Below are 21,041 nucleotides of genomic sequence, written 5' to 3' on the forward strand. Positions count from 1 at the left end.
GAGGTATCAATACCATGCATATTGGAGTAAAACTCCTATATGATCACGATAGGACAACTCAAGGGTATCTCACACACAGATTCCTATCCCTGAGTGTGAATGACACTAGGTAGAGCAGTATTGGAAAAATCCGATAGAATCACGTGGTGCTCCAGATGAATGCCACGTTTAGAAAAGTTCTCCAAGAAGTCCTTATGGGCCTTCTCATCACGGAACCGAACGTGAGTAGGAGTAGAATCGGAAGAAGATGTCCCAAAACGAAGAGGGTTTCGAGAAGGAGTGGATTTGCACTTGAGTGCCTACGCAGACTATCCGAAGAGAGAGAGGGAGAAGAAATAGAAAAAGAAACACAATCACAACCCAGAACAGACGGATAGAAAAGAAAAGGTACGTGTGCATGAAAAATACATGAACATGTGACGTGCAAAAAAAAATTGCATCATGGGTTCAACCTAATCCAAACCTATCAATTGACAATTTTTCAACAAAAAAACACAAATCTAAATCCATGAAACATTGTGAAAATCCAAATGGAATGCAATGCATGATCATATAGCATCAAATAAGCAACACCCAATCCAAAAATTTCACAAAAAAACTCAAAAATTTTCAAAAACCCCAATAACCTAGGAAAAATGCATGAAGAATGATAGATTAAGGACCCTTACCAGAGAAGAAAAGCAAGATCTAGGCCGAAATCCAATTGGGTAAGGAGTTTGGAGTGAGGGAAGAGTGTTTGGTAGGAGAGAAAAGAATTTCTGTAGAGAGAAAAAGAGAGAAAAATGAAATTTGATTTCGCGCTAACCCTTAAATAGAAAAAAGCAAGACCTAGTCCGAAATCCAATTGGGTAAGGAGTTTGGAGTGAGGGAAGAGTGTTTGGAAGGAGAGAAAAGAATTTCTGTAGAGAGAAAAATGAAATTTGATTTCGCGCTAACCCTTAAATAGAAATCACATCTTGATGGATCCAGGATCTGTCGAGCACTAAATCTCGACAGATATGAATCTGTCGAGGTGCTATCGAGAATCTATTGACAGCAAAATCACCTCGATGGATCAAGATTCTGTCAAGAATCTATCGGCCAGACAGAAACTTTCTCGATGGATCGAGAATCTGTCAAGAAGCTATCGAGACAAATTCCAGATAGGTCGATGGATCGAATATGCGATAAGATCTATCAAGAAAAGAAGTCCAAGAGGCTCATTAGATAAGAAGCTGTCGAGGATCTGTCGAGCTTGATAAAAAGTAGTTTTTCAAAGAGAGGAAAAACACATAAAAATGGATGCACACAAGCCAGCTACTCAAACAAAAATCCAGTCAACATGTTAAGCTTTCAAAAACATCTCTCAACAAGAAAATGCAAAGCATTCATGGTCCAAAACACGCACACACACTAAACAAGTCTAACCAATTTTATATTTCAAAAACAAGTCAAGACAGTTTAGTGAATATACATTAAAACATGTATTCCTTGTGATGGCCAAATCACATTGTACCTGCACATGTATCAAAAGTAGCAAAGAATTTTTGCATGTTGTGTGTGAAAACCATAGCAAGATTGCACAAGTTTCTCATGTTATGACAATTTGAGATATGAGAGAATCAAATACACTCACACACAATCATAACTGCTTGATGGGAACTATCACCTTTGAGCTACATCCTATAACTCCCACATCTCCTAGAAACACGCTTGCAACCATATTTAAAAGCATTTTGATTCTTTTGGCTTTTGTATTTCTTTGCATATTTTCGTTTTGAACATATCATGCATTGGCATATATAGAGAGAGAGAAGAAATACCCAATTATGTAAGCCAAAAACATCACAATTTTGCTATGCCAAAGCACACAAATGTTATACATGATTGGCGGGCTTTAGTGGTGAGATGGTTATCTATACCTTTCTCTTAGGAATTTTTAGTTCTTCCCGCCAAAAAGAGTGATATGAGTATTAAGTATAAAAGAGACAAACTTAATTGTACTCACCAAAAACACGAGCCACAAATCTCACTTGCTTAGTTGTGCATTGAGATACTCATCTAAGTTACAAGAGATACAAAATTAAGAAGATTTTGTTTCAATGGCCATCCAAGGTACACAAATACCAATGTACACAAAACACACACTATTTTTGTATTTTTCTGATTTAAAAAAAAATATATATATATTTTTATGAAAAAAAAAAAAAAAACAAACAAACAAAAACATGTTAAACAAAGCAAAGCCTAAAACTAGATTGACTCAAACACAGGAAAGCAAAACACACAAGTAATGCATAACCATAAGAAGGGGGGGAGAGAGAATAATTGACTGAATCAATTAGAGCCTTTTTTCATTCCAAACTTTAGTTTTGGAAGGAACATGAGGGCCTTTAGAAGATCTCCAAGAGGGGCCAAAGAGGATGGAAACTAATTTGGGTTTCCGGACGAGAGCATCCTATTGCTTTGTTGAGTGGCTAACCACTTGTAGCAATTTGGACGAGTATACTCTGAAGCTCCACAATGATGACAGAGATGCGACTTCTTCAGTTGAGACTTTTTGTTATTAACCTTCTTAGTCCTAGGCTTTCTAGTCTCTTTCTTCTCTATCTTAGGGGGTACTCCTAGAATAGATTTACCCTTATCTATGTTCTCACTAGCTAGTTCAGTTTTACATTCAATGTTATCAGAATTAACATTATTAGCAAGTGAGACAAAAATAGTTCTACAAGAAGAGGCAATATTGGGAAAAGAGAAATCATACCCCAAACCGGTTCTATCAGAAGCAGATTTCTAGGAACTCAACATCTCATTGAGCTTTGCACTGGAAGTCATCTCCAATCGAGCTCTAACTTGGACCAGCTCCTCTTCAAGTTTCTTGGTCATTTCAGCCAAGAAATTGTTCTCAAACTACAAAGCTCCAATGGTTTGACTTGCTTCATCAACCTTTGTAAAGAGCTCCTCTCGGTCTAGTTCCACATCACTCAGCTTCTTGGAGGCTAGCCTATAAAGTTTCTCATACTTCTCGGAAACCTTGTACAACCTAGCATAGGCAATATGGATGTCATCTTGTTCATCCATTTTCTCAAACTTAGACTCTACCAAGTCCTCTTCTTCATCTACCTCTTCGACAATCCCTTTAGTAGGATTCACTGTGGCAGTGAAGGCATTCAAAATTCCCTCATCGTTATTGTCATCTGACTCATCCTCAAGCTCGGTGTCACTCAAGGTAGCAGCAAGAGCCTTGCTTTTCCCAATTGCCTTGAGATATGTTGAACATTCTTGTTTCATGTGTCCAAAACCTTGACATCCGAGGCACTTTGGTCCAAAGGGAACAGTGTACTGACCGCCATCCTTAGCATCCTTCTTTCCTCTATCTTGACTCTTGAATTGAGAGGAACTAGATTGCCTACGATCCTTGTAGAAGCCTTTTACATTGGCATTCTTCATGAACTTCTTTAATTGCCTTATGATGTAGGACTTCATAATGGAATCTGCATCATCTGAAGTCTCATCAGTCTCATTTCTCTTGGCCTTCAGTGCCATGCTTTTTCCCTTACTTCCTTTACTGAGTCTAGTCAAACCTAATTCATAAGTTTGCAAGTTGCCAACCAACTCCATTAAAGGAATAGAATCGATATCCTTTGATTCTTCAATGGCAGTGATCCTGGCATGAAATCTCTCGAGCAGAGACCTTAGCACCTTTCTTACAACCTTGGGTTTGAGAATGGCTTCTTCAAAATTAAAGGCTGAGTTGACTGTCCTTTAGCCTGGCATAGAACTCATCAAAAAACTCATCCTCCTCCATCTTAATCTCTTCAAAGCTCATAGTAAGCCTTTGAAGTTTTGAGTCCTTGACAGCCTTAGTCCCTTCCTAGGTTGTCTGGAGGATGGTCTATGCTTCCTTAGTAGTTTCAGTAGAGGATATTTTCTTGAACTCCTCATTGGTGTCCGCATTGAATAAAGCATTCAATGCTCTTCTGTTGAAGTTTGCCACTTTGATCTTGGCATCGTCCCAATCAGCCAGCGCTTCCTTTGGCTTAGTCGAGCCAATTTCCACAACTTGCCACACCTTCTCATCTTGAACTCCTCATTGGTGACCGCACTGAATAAAGCATTCAATACTCTTCTATTGAAGTTTGCCACTTTGATCTTGGCATTGTCCCAATCAGCCAGCGCTTCCATTGGCTTAGTCCAGCCAATCTCCACAACTTGCCACACCTTCTCATCTAAAGACTATAAGAAAGCTCTCATGCGTACTTTCCAGTTTGCATAGTTAGTACCATCAAATAAATGAGGTATAATTAGAAATTTTCCTCTATCCATGACAAACAAGGGTCAATGGATCACACAGCAAAGATTAACCCTAATCAGAGTGTGCCTGCTTTGATACCACTTGATAGACCAAAAATGTATTGAACCCCTTGGTAACTTAATCAATTAATTTAGCCAAGAGAAATTAATCAATTACATGCAATAAGCGTGGTAGCACAAACAAATCACCAACTAAATTAAATGCAACAAAAAATAAAATTTGACACAAGTGATTTGTTTACAAATGGGGAAAACTACCAAAGCAAAACCCCACCGGATGAATTTAAGGTCACAACTCCCAAGAATCCACTATTATCAAAACAAGCGGTTACAAGTAAAGGAATCTCAGTACCTTATACCAACCTACAGTTGAACCCTTACCCTAATACCCAATTGGACTTGTAATGTAGTAACAATCTCTCCTTTCAATGCACGGCTCCCAGTACTTGACTAACCAATCGATGCACGGATCTAAGTACGTGACTAACACACCAACTTGAGAAAGTTGTTGGTTGCAAAGTTCTTCAGTTCATCCAAATGATGAAGATCAAGAAGCTCCTTGGTTACAAAACCCTTGGCGCAAAGACGCAGTAGCCCAACTTTTGTCTCCAGTCACACAATGCATGAGGAGATGCTCTGATTCCTTGTGTGACAGCCTTTAAAATAATTCTTATATATGTCTAGGGTTGTGAGAAAAGAAATCCTACACAAATACACTTGGATATGCGTGAAATCAAATCTGGAAATCTGAATTTTGTAATTCTCGATAGATACTGTTTCTGTCGAGTAGCTGTCAAGATTCATCATTAAATATCGATAGATATGAATCTGTTGAGATATCTGTTGAGCTTTAATGAATAGCACTTCTTCACTTGTTTCTTAGACAATTTTGCATGGCTTTAATACTAGACTTGAACTCTTGTTCCTTGAAGTACTAAACACATCCTAGATCTACCCAATTACAAGTAAAGTGCATTTTGTCAAAGGATTAGCCAATTTATAGAACATATATTCTAACAAGTTCCACATATGTCCTAACAATCTTAACCATGTAAGGAAATAATCAATAAAGGAGGAGCTTATGTTGCATAGTCATAAAGATAATTTCTTGTATAATATTTTAAAATAAATTTATATCGTGTCCGTGCATCGCATGGGACATTAGCTAGTTGCCTTAATGGTTGGGCCAACATTACATATTATTTTTTTAAACTTAATATTTTTAGTATATTTCATTTAAAACTTAAATTTTCAAAATGTTTCATTTTAAACCTTAAAGTTTCTAAAGCGTTTCATAAAATTTCTATTATGTGACTAATTGATTTAAATGACTTTGAGTTTTAAATGAAATTTACCCAAAAATTCTTAAGTTTAAATAAAAGTATATGAAACTATATAGTTTAAATAAGATGTTTTAGGAAAATTTGAGGTTTAAATATTACAATTTGAAAGTCATGGTTTAAATGAAATATTTCCAAATTTTTAAGGTTTAAAAAGAAATTTACTCAATCTTATTTTTCAACTGAATAAATTAAAATACCCACATGCCCATAAATCAATTTGCAGGCTCAAAAGGGCCAAATCGAGAGATTTTAAAATTTCAATCATTTAACAAAATAATATCTCATTGTTGTTCTAGAGTATTGGGTTTTTTTTTTTTTTTTTTTTCCTTGGGACCATTGGATTTGTTCACCTTGGTGGCTCTGGAAGCCAATTTAACCTCGGCCACGGATCCAACTGGTTCCAATTCATGAGCATGCTCAATAAGAACAATGGGTTCTCTAATTTGGAAGTTATTTGACATCCCATTTTGAAACTATATCTTTTCAAAGCCTAACTTTTTAAACCTCACTTTTTATAGACAAATTTTTTTTAAATAAATAATTTTCAAAAAGGTTTAGGATAGATTTGAAAAACATTGTAATGTAATAGCTATTTTTTAGGAATTGTTTTTTTTTATAAAATATTTTCTTTAGAAATTATTGTTTTGTTATTTTTTATTTTATTTGTTTTGAGAGTGATTGTTTTGTTATTTGGTTGTGTTTTCTTTACGTAGATTGCTATTCTGAATAATAGATATTCCTTATAAAAAAATCCTATAATATCCATTTTGTTACCTACACAATACCCCTTAAAATAAACTCTTAAAACACCCATTAGTTGTTGCTCCCCATCCCCCAATTTGGTTTTTGGTTGTGGTTCTCTCTCTCTCTCTCATCTGTTTTTGTAGTTGCTTTTTGCCATATTAGACCCAGAAACAACACTTTAGTGTTGACTGTCGTTCCTATTTTTGCCACTGATTTCTACCATATCAGACCCATGAACAAAGTCCATGGGATATTGACAGTGTAATCCTTACGTTAGGATGTTTAAAATAACTCATATTGGAGTTCAAGATAGGCATTTGGGGTTGGGATATCAATGTTATCAATTCCACTATGTTCTGCCCGGAACGATCAGAAAATTCCATTTCGGTTAGTTAACCAGTACAAATCACCCATCTATTTTGCCTCGTTTTAAATTCCAACCCATCTCAATCAATATCTCTAAATTTTAGTCTTTTTTCCAATTTTTTTTTTTTTTTAAAAGCAAGTCTACTGACTCTACTTTAGTATTTTAAGAACTTGAAAAATAAATTAATTAATTAACAAAGAAAATCCCAAAAAATACAGAGAATCTCAGTCCAAAATTCAACTAAAAAATAAACACAAAAATATGTGGAGAAAGGGAATAGAACCTGAGGTGAGATTAAAAAACAGAGAGAATAGCTTTGAAACCAATTCAAACAGAGAAGCTAGCGAGATTGATGGCCAAAATAATAATAAAAATAATAAAATAAAAGAATTCCTGATGATGATTCAATTAAAAAAACAAAAAATAGTAAAGAGTGTAAAGATCCCAACATAAATATATAACCAATTATGTCAATTGTCAAGAACACATGCTAGCTATCGACCTTGAACCATTGTAACAGTAACATCGTTAACAGAGAATTTTTTTTTGCCGCCTGTGGATGAATCTGTATCTGAGACATTCTGCCTTTCAGTAAATGCCGGCTGCTTTGGACGAGGAAGATCAACAATCTCACTTTTAAGCATGGAAATAACAACAGATACAATAGGCCTATCTTTGGCAAATTCTTGCACACATAACAAGCCAACATGTATACATCTCAACATCTCCATTTCAAAGCATGGTTCATATATCATTGGGTCTATTAAGGCTATGATGTTGTCTGCATTCCACAATTTCCATGCCTGGAAACATGAAAACAGGATTAAAATTCTTAGCATCAGTACTGAAAACTATTAGAGGTTTTCAAAAATAAGGCAATGCGATTAGGAAGACTTACAAATCCTAAAAGGCTCATGGACTGCTCATCATGATAAAAGCTAGAGTTTCTTTTACCACTTAGAATCTCTAGTAACAACACCCCAAAACTAAAGACATCCGATTTTTCAGAAAATCTTCCTTCCATTGCATATTCAGGAGACATATAGCCACTAAATTTTTAATAATAAAACACATCAAAATCTTGTCATCAAATTTTATTACTAGTATCTAATTGAATTGACCAAAATGAATGGTACTTACTATGTTCCAACAACCTTGTTAGTATTGGCCTGGTCTTCATTATTCCCAAAAATCCTGGCCATTCCAAAATCTGATATTTTTGGATTTAGCTCTTTATCCAACAAGATGTTACTTGCCTTTAGATCTCTGTGAATAATCCTTAATCTAGAATCTCTATGAAGATAAAGTAGACCTCGACCAATTCCTTCAATAATGTTGACACGTTTTCTCCAATCCAACAGTTTTTCCTTGTGAGGATCTAATGAATTTATACAAAAGCATTAAAGAGAAACTCACAAGATGAGAGAACATAAAGTATGAAAAAAGTAGTTCTAGTGGTGAAGCTACAAAGAATTGGAAAAGTCTGTTTCAATTGAAGTACCACAACAGAGAACATTCTTCAAATGTCTCAAAATAGTGTAACGGTAACTATTATGCAGAAAATTATCACTACTCAATAGTACAATACACTGACATTTATATTGCAGAAAATTTAATATTGTAACGCATTTCTATTATAAAAAAGGACTAACCAAAGAGGAATGCATCCAGACTTTTGTTTGGCATGTATTCATAGATCAACATCTTTTCTTCTCCTTCAACACAGCAACCAAAGATCCTAACAAGATTCCGATGTTGAAGTTTAGAAATTACCACCACCTCATTCATAAATTCTTGTAACCCTTGTCCAGAGGCTTTAGAAAGTCTTTTTACTGCAATCTCTTGCCCATCTGACAATTGTCCCTATAAACAAACATCAAATAGTTAACTAGACATTCAAATTATTATTAGACAAGAAACCTCTAGTAGAGCGATCATTACCCAATATACAGGACCAAATCCACCCTGCCCAAGTTTGTTAGATAGATGAAAGTTTTTAGTTGCACTTGCCAACTTCTCAAAATTGAATAGTGGTAGCTCCTGCAGTTTAACTTGGTCCAGGTTGTCACTATGAAATTTTGGTTGTGCTCCTTCTCTATTGAACATCAAGATCTCCATCACTTTCTTTTTCCTTGCTAATGTCCAATATAGTAGTGAGTAATGAAATATATAGAAACAATTACTAGTCAACCGAGCTAATTTAATTGGGAATATTACCTTTTTGATTTGCCATCCACCTCCACAGTAAATAAGTATAGATGAAAAGGATAATTGTTCCTGTGATCACTGTGATTGTGACAATTTTTTTCACATCTCCCACTTTATCTGTAAATGAGGGAAAAAAAAAGTATAATTCTTGTTCGAACAAAATATGCTACAAAACAGTCTTAAATAAAGTCTTTTAACACTAATTTCATTATCATGGGGAGCAGGGGGGAAGTTGGGTTGAAGTTATAAAACTAACCTAATTTGAAGCATAATTTTCACATAAAAGAATAAAACAAATACAACTTACCAAGTTCTGAGTAGGCCACACGAATATAAAGATCAACTCCCGAAATGGAGAATTGCTGTGTATCGATTAGTTTTTCAGTCCAAGACATACAACCAACGCCAGTTTCAAATGCATATGCCATGCAAGAACAATTTTCCAAGCATTGCTCTTCGCATTTGTTTTCTAAAGCACTTGACCAATCTGCAAAGTCTGGCACTTTCATCATCTTCAATTTCAAAAACCCATCCCTTTTGCCTTCTTCACCACCAGTGTTCACCCTCTCACACTGCAACGGTGTGCTCCTAACACATCCACTAGTCCAATTGCCTTGATTCCATTCTTCTGTATTATTTGGCTCAAAACCCTTGAAGCATCTGCAAATAGGAGAATTATTTGGATTACATGTTCCGAATGCCCCACACTTTCCATAAACATCACACTCAGTGTGCAAAGCTGACCACCCGATATCCTCTACCCCATTATATTTTTGCACTAGATTCCCTTTTGAATCCAAGGCAAAATTTGACAAGTAAGACTCGTCTACAAAATCAAAAGTTATATAAAAACTTCCATCTGGATCATCTCCATATTTGAATCCATCAAGATATACAGAATTCATATCCGGTATTCCAATGAAGATCCGATTGTTCCATGGACCACTGCGCCAATATGGGCTACCGTTTTTCCATATGAATACTTGAAGAGGACTACGAGGTTGAATACCACAAGAGAAGCTTCCAATAGATGGATCAGAAGGGCTTTTCCAAGATGTAATCTGGACATTCTTACCTGTTCTTACATTAGCACTAAGCTTCATCGTTGGCAAGATCGTATCAGAAGGATATTGGAAACTCTCCCATTTCTTTGTCCCTGTAGTGTTTTCTTCCAAGACAAGATTCCCTGAATCCAAAAGCTTGGCACTTGAATTGGGAGTAGAGTTTGTAACATTCGCTGACCAAATTACCTCCTTTTCTCCATTTAGTACCACAAGAACTCCATCCTCAGATATAGTAAGAACCCCATTAGAATCCCTAAGAGGTTCCTCTCTGTTAGCTACCCATACAACTGTGAATGCAGAAATGTTATTATACCATATTCCGACGTATCGATTGGTAGAATTTTTTGGGTTGAAGAATCCCAGTTTGAAAGCACTCCCATTATTGGAGATTATAAAGTCAGGGTCTTTGATGGGTCTAGAAGCTGTGATGGTGTTTGTGGCAGACCCAAATTCTAAACAAATGCAACATAGCAAGACTAGAAGAACTGACATGCTTGTATTTTGAACACGTCCCATAACTTGTTCAATGCTATGAATGAAAATTTAGATGCCAGGAGCATAATTAAGTCATTGCTTCTTTTCATACTTTTCTTGCACAGAAATATCTCTTTAAGAGCTGCATACTTGGAATTTCCATTATTCAACGCAGCCCATATTGACTAAAATGTGAAATATTTAGATCGGCAAATTCTGGGCCATTTATTCATTTGCCAACTTGCTCTTGTTTGTAGCATGATATTTTGAAATTAGATACCTAATGGGTTGCATTCACACAGAAGATCACTATCATGGGCTTCTGGAAAAACTCACATACTTCTAAACTTTTCAGCATCAAACAACACAATGGCTCCATGAAAGTCATGAGGAACCTGGAACCGTACATGCAGGCAATGAATTCCATCTCTAGGAAGTTAGTTGAATTATTTTCCTGTTATTTTTACATTATTTTTATTATTAGATTTTCCATAATAAGTATCATTTAGCTGAAATGAAAATAAATCATAAAAGTTACGCTAAATATTCTATCACACTCCTTCATATCCATTATTTCATTCAAATGTCCACAATTGATGCAAAAATGTACACATTTCAAAAAACAGGGAAAAAAATATCCACATTTAAAATATAAAAATGGATGTGAAAATATAGATATAAAAAAGTGGATGCAAAAGGATAAAAGCGGTAAAAGTTAAGAATCATTAAATGGACAAAATTTGATGTTGTTGGGCGTGTCATTGCACATTGCACTGACACCATTGGTCCAGCCCACATGGTAAAGGCCCAATTGTTTGGGCGAGTCATTTTTAGCTTAGATTTGGTCTAATATTTCAAGTATAATTAGGAGAAGGCGGCCAAAATGGCCCATTAGCATTAATTTTTGAAATATTTAGCAACAGAGCACTGTTTCGGAAATAATTAGGGAAATACCACTTTTTCGGGCCCTATAGCGGCGTTTTCCTGCAAAATTTTTTTATAAGTCCCATAACAGGTTCAAGGGGCCCTATAGTGGCGTTTTTAAGCCCTATAGTGACGTTTTTGGGCCCTATAGCGGCGTTTTCCTGCAAAAATTTTTTATAAGTCCCCATAACAGGTTCAAGGGGCCCTATAGTGGCGTTTTTTAAGCCCTATAGTGACGTTTTCGGACCCTATAGCGGCATTTTCGGAAAAAGTGGTACTTCCCTAATTATTTCCGAAACAGTGCTCTGTTGCTAAATATTTCAAAAATTAATTCTAATGGGCCATTTTGGCCAGGAGAAGGCAATGATATAGTTCAAGCTGCCAAGAGGAAGGCAAAAAAAAGAAAAAAAATGTGCAGTGTTTATGTGAGAGCCAAAAAAAAATTCTTTAATCGTGAGACATATACAGATTGATTAAAATTATTAATCAATTTTCTTAATTCATATGAGACTAGATTTGGATCATCAGATGTCATGATAGATTAGGTTTCTATCTCAATTTATTTTAGAGAATTCTTGGGTTTTTGTTCAAAACTAGTAAGTTGCCCGTGCGATGCACGGATAATTTTATGTAAAACAGTTTTGAATAATGTTGTACATTAATTAGAAAGAAAAAGTAAACTAAATTAGAGTAAAGAAACAAATACATTTTGAGATATTAAAATTTGGTTTAGTAGTTTCACTGCATATTTGTAGCCTTCTTATGGTAAGATTATTATTTTTTTTAAATCATGAAACCAAAAATAAATGCAAAAGAGTAATGGGACCATGAAATAAAATAATTTGTGTTGTATTCACATATTTCATACTATGAAATAAAAGTATACACAACTCTCTAACTATCTTCCACTCATTGATAGTGCAACATTAAGACATGGTATGGGCAAGTGTGTATGCATGTGTCTTATAGATGATTTAAAATTAAACCATGGTAGAATATGACTTTACATTGCGCACCAAATATTCTCCCTACTTATATACTCAAAACAAAAACAATCCAAATTACCTAACCTAAATCATATTTAAACCCCTAATTTAAAAAGGAAAAAAGATTACCCGTAGGGGTTTCGATGTCTTGATGGTGGTGGAAGGTCAGTATAACGGAGGTGGTGACCCCTTAGATTCCTCTTTCTCTCTCTTTCAAATGTTTTGTTAATTTCAGGTCTTTTATTTTGGTAATATATAGTGAAATAGTGCCTTTTATTTAACAACCCACAACATTTTTGTGTCTCTCTATCTCTCTTTAGAGCCTTATCTAGTTAGTTATTATTATTAGCCCTTACTTATTTTTATTTTATTTTTTTTTAAATACTAAAACAGTGGATATGTTAAAAGACATGAAGAATAGTGAAAGGTGTGTTGTAAGCTTAGGCAATTAATGAGATATTAATGAGATAACAGTAAAATAAGATAATGTGAACTTTTGGGTAACAATAAAAAAAAAAATTAAAAAAAACTTATTGAAAGTGGCAAAAAAAGGCTAAATGCAAAATTAGAGTGCCACTTGGTAAGACCTCATGCACTCTCGCATGAGGTCTCTGAGAGAGAGACATTTTGTAACAACTTTTATTCTACAATATTCCTCCAATTTTTTTTTTTTACTAATTCCTTGAACTGAATAATTATAATGGTTATGTGTGTGCAATTTATAACTGTTGCTTCACTGCATATTTATAGCCTTCTCAAAGTAAGATTAATTTTTCACCCTAAAAAAAAGGTAAGATTAATTTTTTTTTTTTAAATCATGAAACAAAAAATAAATACAAAAGAGTAATTAGACCGTGAAAATCAAATAATTTGTGTTGTGTTCACATATTTAATACTATGAAATAAAAATATATCCAACTCTCTCACTGTCTTCCACTCATTGATAGTGAAATATTAAAACATGGTGTGGGCAAGTGTGTATGCACATGTCCTATAGATGATTTAAAACCATGGTAGAATATGGCTTTACATTGCGTACCAAATATTCTCTCTACTTATATACCCAAAACAAAAACTATCCAACCAAATTACCCAAACCTAAATCATATTTAATCTCCTAATTTTTTTTAAAAAAAAAAAAATACCCGTAGGGGTTTCGGCATCTTAATGGTGGTGGGAGGCCAATATGATGGAGGCGACGTCCCCTTAGATTTCTCTTTCTCTCTCTTCCAAATGTTTTGTCAGTCTCAAGTCTTTTATAGTGAAACAATGCATTTTATTTAATAATTCACAATATTTTTATGTCTCTCTATCTCTCTCCCAAGACTTATCTGGTTAGTTATTACTATTAGTCCTTAATTTTTTTTTCTTTTTTTAAATATTAAAATGGTGGGTATGCTAAAAGACATGAAAAAGAGAGAAATGTGTGATGTAAGCTTAGGCAATTAATCAGAAACAAATGAGATAACAGTAAAATAAGTTAATGTAAACTTTTGGGTAACAGTAAAAAAAACTTAATGAAAGAGGTAAAAAAATGTAAAATGCAAAATTAGAGCGTCACTTGGCAAGACCTCACGCACTCCCGCATGAGATCTCTGCTTATATATATATATTGATGATTATTCCTTTATAATTTATAATCATTAATCAACATGAGTCTCAAAAAACTTTGTGATAGCACTTTATCATATGTACAAAATAAGTATAGATTTTTTTATCTTTATTTTTTTTAAAAGGATATTGCTATTGTGTTCATCCTTATAAGAATTTAAGCATAGATTAAATTTTCATTATTTTTGACAGTTTTTCTTTGATTCCTTTATAATTTATATACTGTGTTGGTTTAAATGAATTTTTTCTCAAGCTTTCAGATGATGGACTTTAGATAGGATGTTCAACTTTTACATGCCAAGCATTGACTATAAGTCTTGTACATGGAACAAATAGAGATAAGAAATTAAGAATATGGTCCATATTGGCCGGCCTTATCTTGATTTGTCTAGACATCAATTTTCTCTTTTGCCAAAAGTCCGACTTATTTTAGGTGGAAGTTTCCTTGATTATTACTTGTATACAAAATTCCAGGATCATTAAATTGGAATAGGTCCCTTACTAACCTAACTAATTGGAATAGGATGAAATTTCTTCCCATCCACACCAAATGTTGTGTACACTCCAAATTTTTTCTGCATCACATAAAGATACATTGTTGATAGGTGTCATCCAAGTCCAACATGATTGAGAGTTGTAATTAAGACTATGGCCCAGAAGCTTTACTATTCAATACTTTGCGAGAAAAATTAACACTCATTTGATGTAATAGGAGACTATGGAAGTTGACATTGTATACACTGGGGTTTGTTCTTGATGTTGTGAAATTGCTGTAGGTACTAAAAACTCCAGTTTGATTAGTTGGTAAGTCATGTTCTTTAATCGTGAAAAGTCTACAATGGAAAACTTTTATATTCCAACAATAAATGTTTTGGAGAGAAAATTGTTAACCCCCTCATCCCATAAGTCCCTTCTATTTATACAAAAGAAAAATGGTCCAATATTCCTAAGTGTGACTTAGTTACATGGAATTTTTGTGCAAATGTGCCTAGATTTCTTTTAAAATTTTAATTATAATTTTAAACTCTAATTTGGTGATTATTATATGATTTCATGTGTTCTTAAATAATCTTAATGATATTTCAGTTTGTGCAAATTATAAAACATATAATCGGTAATTTAGCAACATAGGTATAGGAGAAGGCATGTAGTGGTTTAGGAAGAGTAAGTATTTAGTTTTAAGGGAAGAGGAGTAGGCATAAACATAAGAAAACCTTTGGATGGAGGAATAAGGAAAACAAAGAGTTTTTGATGATTAACATCCCTCTATCTTATCCATTAGTCTTATTTATTACTAATTAAAATCTATTGAGTTTAGTAAATAACTGATGTGGCATATAATAAGTGTAATAAATTAAGAATGATGTATTTTATTTCAAAAAAAAAAAAAAATCAATTATCTATTCAAAGAGAGTGCCACTTGGCAAAACTTCGTGCTCTCTCGCGTGATGTCTCTGCTTTTATATATATATTGATGTGAAAAAAGTGCATTTTGTAGAAATATTTTGAAAATTTCATGTTGAATTGTGTTCTTCATGCATAACGTTTAGGTTGCCCCGGTGGTGGAGGGACGATGGAGTGATTGTGGAGCAGAAGAAATTTTCGAATTGGAGATTTACGATTTATAAGAATCTGAATTTGGGGGGAGGCTAGCACACACACAAGACAAAGAAAGATGTAGAAAAAATTGGCTTTTGTTTTAATTGATTTTGAAAAAGGGTGTTTCGCTCTTTTAAGTTTGTTCTACCTAAGCAAGAAGCATATGCTTGTCATGTGCAGTAGGATTCCGTCAAACTTAATAGCCAAAGTAACACTAAGGTGCAAAGTGTGATAGTTTATGGTGTAAAGTGTGTCTACGGATAGTTTAAGGTGCAAAGTATAATGATTAATCTAGTATATAGTTTAGGGTGGTAAAATATAATTTCCATAAGAAAAAGATAAATAATAAGTTCCTACTTTATCATTTATCGGACTAAATCTATCTTGAAATACAGAAGCCATGTTTGGTATTCGAATGAAGATCCAAGTGTTCCATGTACCACTGCGCCAACATGGGCTATTGTCTTTCCAAATGAATGATTGAGGAAGACCAACAGGATTAGTACCGGCAGAGAAGCTTTCAACAGATGGATCAAAATGGCTTTTACATGATGTCAACCCAACTTTCTTACCTGTTCTTGTGTTAGCACTAATTTTCATGATGGGCAAGAATGTATCAATAGAAAGTTGGAAACTCTCCCATATGATTCTCCCTGTTGTATCTTCTTGCAAGCAGTGTTGGCCCCATATACTACGCAAGTGAGGCGATCGCCTAAGGCCCCAAATTTTAACCAATCAAAAATTTTAAGTCCTAAAACATTAGATGACAAAATAATGTTAGTAGTGACCCCAATAAAAACCAAAATCTACTAACTCAATTGTTGTGAAAAATATCATGTTCTATAACATTACTTCTACCCACTAGGATATTTCTTTCCTGAAAGTATTAATTAAGCCCCAAATTTTAACCAATAAATAAAAAGTAATTTTTTTTATCAAAGAAAAAACTAGAACAAATAAATTTTTGGTTTGATGTGTAACCTTTCATCTTCTCCATGGGTGTTTTCCAGTGTAGAATTCATTAACTCCCACACAGAGAAGCCAAAAAAGCACACATTCTCTCTCTCAACCAAACAACTAAAGTCTGAAAACAAAAAATATATACATATTCAATTACAAACCTCAATTTTTCTTGTATTAATTGCTGGAAATTTCGCCCCACTCTTTATTAAAATTAAAGCATGAAAAAGGAATTTTTTTTTTTTAAGTTATAGCTGCTGCGCTTCAAACCTTCTTCTCCTCGTTCGAGTTGGATCCTTAGGTTTGTTACTTCTCTAGAACCTTTGTTTCTTTCTTGAACTTTCTCATAATTCAAGCTATTTTGTTTTACTTTTTCTTTTTTTTATTCTTTTTTTTTTTTTTTGAGAAACATTTTATTCTTTGTAATTACTTTACATTCTGACACAGCACATAAGTACACTCATTTTCATTCATTCATTCATTTAACAGATTAATTGGGACGGGGAGTAGCATAGGACCATAAATTTATTTTATTTATTATTTTTAGTAATTATGGAACTATGTCTGTACTTACACTCCTAGGGCTTTAATTTTTTTAAATAAATTTCACCATTCTTCTTTCTTTTCTTTTTTTGAGAATTTCTTTGATTCTTTATAAATAACTAAAAAATTTACTTGTATACTCTTGTGTGGGTCCACATTAACACTAGTTGTTATTTGTTAACAAATAAAACTAATTTAGTGAAAAAAAATCAACAAAAAAAAATTTTAATATTTCAATTAAAAAAAAAAAGCCCCCCTCAAAATTATTGCCTTAGGCCCAAAATACATTGTGCCAGCTCTGCTTGCAAGACGAGGTTCAATCTAAAAGCTGGGAACTTGAATAAACAACAGGGCTTGTAACATTCGATGACCAAAGAATCACCTTTTGTCCATTTAATATTATAAGATTGCCATCATCAGATATAGTAAGAACCCTAGAAGAATCCTTGAGGGGTTTCTCACTTTCTCTCTGTTAGATACCCATATGACTGTGCAAACAAATACGTTATTATACCATATTCCGATGAATCAACTGGTAGAATTTATGGGGCTGAAGAATCCCAGTTTGAAAGCACTCCCATTGGAGATTTTGTTAAAATGTAATTTGCAATTGTCAAAGTGGGTCCCTAAGTTTCATCTAGGAGTCAACAAATGAAGAATCCAGTAGCAGAAAAACTGAACAAGCAAGCAAGTGGACAACTCGTGGATAAGTGTCAATTAATGAGAAATCAAGCAAACTTCTGTAATATATTCTTGAAGCTTGTAGTCATCCAAACTCCTAACACATCTATATATAAATGTGAGTGGTAAAATGAAGTAGGTAACATCCAAAAAAAAAAAAGAATCAGTGAATAAAAATTACAATGAAATGGTTATGCAGCAATGCTTTGCTTTTCCTTCATATCTAGCATTACAGTAACATCTCTACAAAAGGAAAACACTAAAATTCTCCTCACAGCCATATAATTAAGAACTTGCAGCCAACAATTTTTGTATCAGAGCTTGGTTGCTAACCCCTTTTTGTCCTAAAATAAAAAATTTAAAGACTAAAAAATGAAAAAAAAAAAAAAAAAGACTAATTTAAAGACTAAAAAAAGAAAAAAGACTAAAAATTTTAAAGAATAAATATCTCTAAACTTTAGTCTATTTTCATTTAAATTTTTATTTTTTTTTTCAAAACAAGTCTACTTTAGTATTTTAAGAACTTGAAAAATAAATTAATTAATTAACAAGGAAAATCCCAAAAATACAAAGAATCTCAATCAAAAATTCAACTAAAAAATACACACAGAAAATATGTGGAGAAAGGGAACAGAACCTGAGGCGAGATTGGATAACACAGAGAATAGCTTTGAAACCAATTCGAACAGAGAAGCTCGGCTTAGGTAAACATAGGGTGATTGCAGGATTTAAGAGGATAGATTAATGGCCAAAATAAATAATAATAAAAAGCCATAAATATATAACCAATTATGTCACTTGCCATGAACACATACTAGCTATCGACCTTAAACCATTGTAATAGTAACATCGTTAACCCAAAAAAAAAAAAAAAAAAAAGGATCTAAGGCAATCTACCTTTCAGTAAATGCCGGCTACTTTGGACGAGAGAGATCAACAATCTCACTTTTAAGCATGGAAGTAACAACAGATACAATAAACCTATCTTTGGCAAATTTTTGCACACATAACAGGTCGACATGAATGCATCTCAACATCTCCATTTCAAAGCATGGTTCATATATCATTGGGTCTATTAAGGCTATAATGTTGTCTGCATTCCACAACATGATTGAAATTCTTAGCATCAATACTGAAAACTATTGGAGGTTTTAAAAAATAAGGCAATGAGATAAGGATGACATAGAAATCCTAAAAGGCTCATAGACAGCTCATCATGATAAAAGCTACAGTTTCTTCTTCCACTTAGTATCTCAAGTAACAACACCCCAAAGCTGAAAACATCCAATTTTTCTGAAAATCGCCCTTCCATTGCATATTTAGGAGACATATAGCATCTAAATTTTTAACAATAAAACACATCAAAATCTTGTCATCAAATATTATTATTAACTAGCTTGTAGCTCCATGCATATGCATAAATACACTTAAAGATATACAATAAGATGCATAATATAATTCCTATATATATAATTTAAATAATATTCATAGTCATTTTTATATTTTATTAACTCTTTAAAAAATTTTGTAAGGATATATTATTAGGTATAAAATGTAAATTGTCCATATTTTTTTTAATTATTGTGAAGCACTTTTTTTTTTTTTTATTACGATTCATTTATTATAGACTCTTTGGTTTTTTTTACTTAATAACTCACTTGGATGAATATTTAAGATGTGGTCTCACGTTTGATTCTAAAATTAAGAAATAAAACTCTTTAAGAATAAATAATTTAGCACGCATGACGCAAAATTGGAACTCTAATTTGAAATTCTCTCAACTTCACCTATTATTATTATTATTATTATTATTATTATTATTATTATAATATATAGATGTCTAATTGAATTGACCAAAACAAAAGGTACTTACTATGTTTCGATGACCCTATTAGTATTGGCCTAGTCTTCATTATTACCAAAAATCCTGGCCATTCCAAATCTGATATTTTTAGATTTAGCTCTTTGTCCAACAAGACGTTACTTGCCTTTAGATCTCTGTGAATAATCTTTAATCTAGAATCTCTATGAAGGTAATGTATACAAGGACCAATTCCTTCAATAATGTTGAAACGTTTCTTCAATCCAACAGTTTTTCTTTGTGAGGATCTAATGAATTTAAACAAAAGAATTAAGAGAAACTCACAAGATAAAAGAACATGAAGTTTGAAAGTAGAAGTTCTAGTGGTGAAGTTATAAGAGAATTCGAAAAGTCTGTTTCAATTCAAGTATCACAACAAAGAACATTGTTAAAATGTCTCAAAATAGTATAACCGTAATTCCTATGCAGAAAATTATCATTGCTCATGGTATAATACACTAACATTTATCTGCAAAAAATTTAACATTATAATGCATTTTGAAATATGCTAAATTACTCCTAGCACGTGTAAACTAGACTAGATAATATAGTAAGTGTAAATGATTTAACCAATTTCCAAGCAAACTAAACTACTCTACACAAAGCATGGTAATATAGTAAAGCAAAGGAAATAAAGAGGAAACCAATCAAACCACACTGAACACCAAGAACTATTTAGGAATAGGAAAACCCAAGCCTCGTGAGTAAAACCTCTCCCCTGACCATTTGTCAAAAATCTTCACTAGGCAAGATAGTTGCAATACATTAGGACGCTATGAATCCTCCATGCCCAAAAGCCTACATCTACTTGAGACCTCCAAACTCCAGCTAGTAACCGACTGCTCCAAGTTACCACAACACATTAGCTTCATTGATGCTTTAGAGGTTGTGTTGATACCATATTTTGTCTGCCCTCGGTTTGCGTGCCAAACCCCAAAAAATCCAAAAATATTATTTTCTTTCCATGGGGCCGCGAGAACATCTAGAAAGATGTGGCGCAACCCGTTCAAACATTGGAGCACCCAATGTGCATTTTTCAACTCAAATGACCAAAATGCCCCAAGTTAACCCTAGGTTTGACCAAAGGTCAAACAAGGCCAAAACTCTCACAAAACAATACTTTTCATAGTTTTACATCAAACCCGCGCTTCTTGGAGATTTTTCGCCACTTTGACTGAGTTTGACCCAAAGTTGATCTCGGGTGGGCCCAAAAACCCTAATTTTGATTTAGTCGCCAGAATGGGTTGAAACCAATGTCATTATGAAGATTATCAAATTCTCATTCCAAAGACTATTCATGGGTCGAAATTGAAGTTAAAAAGGCCGAGATATCACAAGAACCGGGATAACGTACCAATCGATGCACCGCTAACTTCCAGGAGC

At 33.6% G+C, this 21,041-nt stretch overlaps 1 protein-coding gene across 2 annotated transcripts; it reads right to left on the reverse strand.

The window, feature by feature from the left end:
- Window positions 1-7,183: 7,183 nt before the first annotated feature.
- On the reverse strand, window positions 7,184-10,681 carry LOC115991775 (G-type lectin S-receptor-like serine/threonine-protein kinase At1g11330). Of its 2 annotated transcripts, XM_031115680.1 has the most exons (7): window positions 9,263-10,681; window positions 8,965-9,072; window positions 8,689-8,882; window positions 8,400-8,610; window positions 7,888-8,125; window positions 7,646-7,796; window positions 7,184-7,550 (listed from the first exon to the last, which is right to left on the reverse strand). In XM_031115680.1, exons 1-7 carry the CDS (start codon window positions 10,533-10,535, stop codon window positions 7,242-7,244), a joined length of 2,484 nt encoding a protein of 827 aa, XP_030971540.1. In that variant the 5' UTR covers window positions 10,536-10,681; the 3' UTR covers window positions 7,184-7,241. The 2 variants fall into 2 exon arrangements, with proteins under 2 accessions (XP_030971540.1, XP_030971541.1); XM_031115681.1 differs by lacking the exon at window positions 7,646-7,796 and having other exon boundaries at window positions 7,461-7,550.
- Window positions 10,682-21,041: the final 10,360 nt, after the last annotated feature.

Source organism: Quercus lobata, chromosome 5, assembly GCF_001633185.2.
Source record: "Quercus lobata isolate SW786 chromosome 5, ValleyOak3.0 Primary Assembly, whole genome shotgun sequence".
In the NCBI taxonomy this organism is placed as follows: domain Eukaryota; kingdom Viridiplantae; phylum Streptophyta; class Magnoliopsida; order Fagales; family Fagaceae; genus Quercus; species Quercus lobata.

Excerpts from the sequence above, each read along its gene's own strand:
- LOC115991775 (XM_031115680.1), bottom strand. The coding sequence starts at position 10,535 with ATGGGACGTGTTCAAAATACAAGCATGTCAGTTCTTCTAGTCTTGCTA. Across the intron at positions 8,611-8,688 it reads GATTTGGTCCTGTATATTGG|GGACAATTGTCAGATGGGCA; the intron begins GTAATGATCGCT and ends GTTTGTTTATAG. Across the intron at positions 7,551-7,645 it reads CCATGAGCCTTTTAGGATTT|GCATGGAAATTGTGGAATGC; the intron begins GTAAGTCTTCCT and ends TCATGTTTCCAG.